The 6,393-nt window shown below is 38.3% G+C and overlaps 1 protein-coding gene across 1 annotated transcript; it reads right to left on the reverse strand.

The window, feature by feature from the left end:
- Positions 1-225: 225 nt before the first annotated feature.
- On the reverse strand, positions 226-4,764 carry LOC119608630 (the record flags this gene model as incomplete). Its single annotated transcript, XM_037963121.1, has 4 exons — positions 3,418-4,764; positions 2,922-3,369; positions 722-1,224; positions 226-673 (listed from the first exon to the last, which is right to left on the reverse strand). Coding segments are annotated over exons 1-4 (1,981 nt in total), but the record flags the coding sequence as incomplete, so codon positions are not given.
- Between the last annotated feature and the right edge of the window lie 1,629 nt (positions 4,765-6,393).

Genomic DNA, 6,393 nt, shown 5'->3' on the forward strand with positions numbered 1-6,393 from the left:
CTTGATTGTGTTAACTCCTCCCTTGCCAAAAATCTGCGTCCCGCAGATTGGGGTTTGCATGCCACGTTGCTCGTGCTCTGCAGCGGAGGGAGACGCACTTGAGAGTATAAAGCTTTCCAGCATAGGTAGCCTAGGAATGATAGGAGCAAAAAATAGTGCAATCCGCTAATATAGAGTAGTGGTATTTTATGTCTAGATTTTCTAAATTTTTTATGTTTGGTAAACTCATATTGTGAAGATATCCTATGTCAAGCTGCCGCCTTTCTTCTAGGATGGTTGTGACGATCTGGGGTAGGATTTGTATAGATGTCTCACTTCGGCTGGTGTACGTAACGTTTTTTATTTTCACTTCTTCGTTGTTAAGTCGCACTGCGTAGGTTCCCGAAAGGAATTTAGTAATGTAACCACTCTGGAGATTACCTCTAAAATTGGTAATGAATATGGTGTCTTCCATAACAAGTTCGACAACCTCTTCTTCACAGGATCTGTAGGAACATTTTGCTTCACCTCCTTTGATGAGAATTGAAACACAATCATCTTCAGGGAGTTTTCTCAAGCTCGTTTCCTCACACACGGTATTGTTGTTGATTCGCATGCATGGTTTGGTGATGCCATATGTCTCTTTCTCATTAACCAGCAACGTGTTAAACGGTAAGTCTATAACCTTTCCTTCCTGAGTGGATGGTTTGACAATAAGGTAGTTGTACTCAACTTCTCTTACCTTGGGCAGTGAAAGGACATAGAGAATCATTGAACCGTTTGTGCATACCCTTGGATCGGCGTACTCGATGGCCTCCAATTCATTAGAATAAGGGAGTGTTGCAATTTCGTCAATTATGCGGTGAATTTCTTCTCTGTCGAGTACATTAGAGTTGACTATGCCACCTTTGGCCATTTGCGCGGCTCTCATAACCTCGTTTACCTCTTCTTTGATGACCATTATTTGGCGTAGGATTTGATTAATGAATTTTTCGACGTTCGTTGCATTGACCTCGTTGTGAAATCGCGCCACCATTGCATTAACCTTGGATATTGTTTCCTGTGACGCTTTAAAGAGTCGATCGTTGATCACGTATTGGTGATTATTATTTTCAATGATGCTTTGTTCAGACCTCAACACATTATCCCAATCTGCTGCATCCGGATTGCCAGCCAACCACTTCCAAGATGAACCGATCCAGTTGATAGAGCGTTTCTGCTTCTTGTATTTACCCCTAAGCGTATCTAATTGGGAAAAAATTGTATTAACATGGAAATCAATTACCATCCGTTCTTTCTCATCCACAGCAATTTTTTCCAGCATTGCCACGGTTTGGCCTAATAGGCGCTCGTATTCCTCTAAGTTGATAACATGAACCAGGTTAAACCTTCCATCAACCAGCCAACCTTTGCCGTATTTGAATGTAACCAACTGCGAGTGGTATTCGAAGATTTGTAGACTGTTCACGGCCGTGAACCACGTGAGACTGGAATGATAAATGTCGTTTTGTCTAGCTCTACGATTAGTTTGTTAGAGTGTTAGTATGATTGTATTGTTAAAGTGTTAGTACGATTAGTACAATTAAATTTCTACTTCACATTTAATTAAATTCCTACTTCACATTTTCACTTATATAATATTTTAACGTTAATAGATTCTTATTCTATGTTAGTTTTCCCTTTATCTTAATTAATTTCATCTTTCATTTCCGTTTCCATCTCATAAATTTTATTATATTCATCTTTAAGGCTGAAGGCCACATTCTCGTTAGTAGATTCTTATTCTAAGTTAGTTTTCTCTTTATCTTAACTAATTTTATCTTTCATTTCCGTTTTCATTTTATAAATTTTATCGTATTCATCTCTAAGGCTGAAGGCCACATTCCCTCTTTTTTCTTTTTTTGAACTAGGTGTGATTATCCGCCATATGCAAGAAGTGCAAATGATAATCTCTTAAGCCATGGACTTCCTTTGCATTATGCAATTGGCATTGATCACCCTTGCTCTAAAGTAAATTTTCACCATTGCAATGATCTTCATTCAAGTTATTTTAATTACTTTCAATATACTTTCGCTTAAGCTTCCATAAAAAAATATCTCATCTCATATTCATATTTTGCCCCAATTGAAGGCTTCAATTCAGTTCAAGGTTTTCTCAGTAGTACGATTTCCTTATTCTTATGGCACCCATGGGGAATTGAACCCCTCCGCAAATATGCAGTTTCCACTATAGGTTTTGGGACCATTTACTTATATTTTTTGTGTGGACCGTAGATTCCGAGTTATCCCTTTTAGCATCAAGCGTTAATGGTTTAATTGCAAGAAACTTACTCGTGGTACGGAGATCTACCACGACTTATGACAGTGAGGACATCACTATCACAAATCGTTGTCCCAAAAAAAAAGAAAGTCGCATTAAGAGATACCATTAAGTTCAAAAAATGGGTATTGTACCCAATTTCCCATTTCCTCCACTTCTCCTTAAAAAAGGTAGAAGTTTTATCTCCATTTCTCTCCTTTCATCATTCACATGTCTATGGGGATTTGAACCCCTGCGTAAATACGCATACCGCTAAAATTTAAGGACCCCATAGGTATCCTTTAAGATTTAATGTGGGTCTTGTGAATCCTTTTTCCAGTGCTCGTTTGCACTGTGACCCGATTGTTTCTATCAACAACCGCTTTCTCATAAAGCGGTCGATGCTTTGCCCTGATCTGCTTATTCCTAACATGAACGGTATCACCCGCCTTATAATCCTTCGATAAGACACGACGCCTAGAATTATGTCTCTCCAAGGTTGCCTCTTGCTTTTTCTTTATCGATTTTTTCATGGGGTTTGCATGCCACTAGGAATGATAGGAGCAAAAAATAGTGCAATCCGCTACTATAGAGTAGTGGTATTTTATGTCTAGATTTTCTAAATTTTTTATGTTTGGTAAACTCATATTGTGAAGATATCCTATGTCAAGCTGCCGCCTTTCTTCTAGGATGGTTGTGACGATCTGGGGTAGGATTTGTATAGATGTCTCACTTCGGCTGGTGTACGTAACGTTTTTTATTTTCACTTCTTCGTTGTTAAGTCGCACTGCGTAGGTTCCCGAAAGGAATTTAGTAATGTAACCACTCTGGAGATTACCTCTAAAATTGGTAATGAATATGGTGTCTTCCATAACAAGTTCGACAACCTCTTCTTCACAGGATCTGTAGGAACATTTTGCTTCACCTCCTTTGATGAGAATTGAAACACAATCATCTTCAGGGAGTTTTCTCAAGCTCGTTTCCTCACACACGGTATTGTTGTTGATTCGCATGCATGGTTTGGTGATGCCATATGTCTCTTTCTCATTAACCAGCAACGTGTTAAACGGTAAGTCTATAACCTTTCCTTCCTGAGTGGATGGTTTGACAATAAGGTAGTTGTACTCAACTTCTCTTACCTTGGGCAGTGAAAGGACATAGAGAATCATTGAACCGTTTGTGCATACCCTTGGATCGGCGTACTCGATGGCCTCCAATTCATTAGAATAAGGGAGTGTTGCAATTTCGTCAATTATGCGGTGAATTTCTTCTCTGTCGAGTACATTAGAGTTGACTATGCCACCTTTGGCCATTTGCGCGGCTCTCATAACCTCGTTTACCTCTTCTTTGATGACCATTATTTGGCGTAGGATTTGATTAATGAATTTTTCGACGTTCGTTGCATTGACCTCGTTGTGAAATCGCGCCACCATTGCATTAACCTTGGATATTGTTTCCTGTGACGCTTTAAAGAGTCGATCGTTGATCACGTATTGGTGATTATTATTTTCAATGATGCTTTGTTCAGACCTCAACACATTATCCCAATCTGCTGCATCCGGATTGCCAGCCAACCACTTCCAAGCTGAACCGATCCAGTTGATAGAGCGTTTCTGCTTCTTGTATTTACCCCTAAGCGTATCTAATTGGGAAAAAATTGTATTAACATGGAAATCAATTACCATCCGTTCTTTCTCATCCACAGCAATTTTTTCCAGCATTGCCACGGTTTGGCCTAATAGGCGCTCGTATTCCTCTAAGTTGATAACATGAACCAGGTTAAACCTTCCATCAACCAGCCAACCTTTGCCGTATTTGAATGTAACCAACTGCGAGTGGTATTCGAAGATTTGTAGACTGTTCACGGCCGTGAACCACGTGAGACTGGAATGATAAATGTCGTTTTGTCTAGCTCTACGATTAGTTTGTTAGAGTGTTAGTATGATTGTATTGTTAAAGTGTTAGTACGATTAGTACAATTAAATTTCTACTTCACATTTAATTAAATTCCTACTTCACATTTTCACTTATATAATATTTTAACGTTAATAGATTCTTATTCTATGTTAGTTTTCCCTTTATCTTAATTAATTTCATCTTTCATTTCCGTTTCCATCTCATAAATTTTATTATATTCATCTTTAAGGCTGAAGGCCACATTCTCGTTAGTAGATTCTTATTCTAAGTTAGTTTTCTCTTTATCTTAACTAATTTTATCTTTCATTTCCGTTTTCATTTTATAAATTTTATCGTATTCATCTCTAAGGCTGAAGGCCACATTCCCTCTTTTTTCTTTTTTTGAACTAGGTGTGATTATCCGCCATATGCAAGAAGTGCAAATGATAATCTCTTAAGCCATGGACTTCCTTTGCATTATGCAATTGGCATTGATCACCCTTGCTCTAAAGTAAATTTTCACCATTGCAATGATCTTCATTCAAGTTATTTTAATTACTTTCAATATACTTTCGCTTAAGCTTCCATAAAAAAATATCTCATCTCATATTCATATTTTGCCCCAATTGAAGGCTTCAATTCAGTTCAAGGTTTTCTCAGTAGTACGATTTCCTTATTCTTATGGCACCCATGGGGAATTGAACCCCTCCGCAAATATGCAGTTTCCACTATAGGTTTTGGGACCATTTACTTATATTTTTTGTGTGGACCGTAGATTCCGAGTTATCCCTTTTAGCATCAAGCGTTAATGGTTTAATTGCAAGAAACTTACTCGTGGTACGGAGATCTACCACGACTTATGACAGTGAGGACATCACTATCACAAATCGTTGTCCCAAAAAAAAAGAAAGTCGCATTAAGAGATACCATTAAGTTCAAAAAATGGGTATTGTACCCAATTTCCCATTTCCTCCACTTCTCCTTAAAAAAGGTAGAAGTTTTATCTCCATTTCTCTCCTTTCATCATTCACATGTCTATGGGGATTTGAACCCCTGCGTAAATACGCATACCGCTAAAATTTAAGGACCCCATAGGTATCCTTTAAGATTTAATGTGGGTCTTGTGAATCCTTTTTCCAGTGCTCGTTTGCACTGTGACCCGATTGTTTCTATCAACAACCGCTTTCTCATAAAGCGGTCGATGCTTTGCCCTGATCTGCTTATTCCTAACATGAACGGTATCACCCGCCTTATAATCCTTCGATAAGACACGACGCCTAGAATTATGTCTCTCCAAGGTTGCCTCTTGCTTTTTCTTTATCGATTTTTTCACCTCCCTGTTCAACTTTCGCCTAAAGTTCTGCAACCTTTGGTAATTAATTCTCTCAGCTCTATTAAAAAAAATATCAACCGGTTTCCTATTCGTTACAGAGTGGATGGTGTTATTGTATCGATCGGTAGCGAGCATTATAAGTTCCCTAATACCTAAATCCCTATGTTCGACCTTTAAACATCGATAAATTTCCAGTAAGGTCGAATGGAATCGTTCCACTTGTCCGTTCACTTCACTACGACCTACTGGAGTCAAATATACCTTGACACCAAATTGTCGAATCACGTTCATCACTATTGGGCTGATAAAACCTCGCTCATTGTCAGTCACTAAAATACGTGGTGTCGAGAAGTAATTAAGGATTTCTATAATTCTCTCCCTCATTTGCAAGGCTGAACGATTCCTAAGAGGAAAAAGTTTCCCAAATTTTGAAAATTTATCCAAGACACTAATAAAATACTCATTTTGGAGTACAAAAATATCCATGTGCAATATTTCACAGGGATAAGAAGGAATCGGAGTTGCCTGAAGCTTAGGTATCGGCGGATTCCGATCATATTTGTTAGCCTTGCATATTTCACAATTCCTCGTATACCTTCCTACAAGACTGTTCATCCTAGGGAAATAGTATTTTTCCAAGAGCTGTAGTTTATTCTCGTCCTTATTCCTATGTGCCCTTCTGTGCTCCTCTTCTATCAAGGAACAGACCCTATTTGGACAAGTTACATCTTCTACAAGTCTCTGAGTGATCCGTAGCTTATAATGTGAAAAGTGTTCCAAATAAACCTCCTGTAATAGCCACAAATACTGTTCAGGAATTTTAATCCCATTTAAGACATCAGGTCTAAGTTTTTCCCTCAGGATTCGTGTAAGATTTTCCCTGCTA

The sequence above is a fragment of the Lucilia sericata genome, unplaced genomic scaffold (assembly GCF_015586225.1).
Source record: "Lucilia sericata isolate MDLA Ls3-8-SP2 unplaced genomic scaffold, ASM1558622v1 Contig000860F_arrow, whole genome shotgun sequence".
Taxonomy (NCBI): domain Eukaryota; kingdom Metazoa; phylum Arthropoda; class Insecta; order Diptera; family Calliphoridae; genus Lucilia; species Lucilia sericata.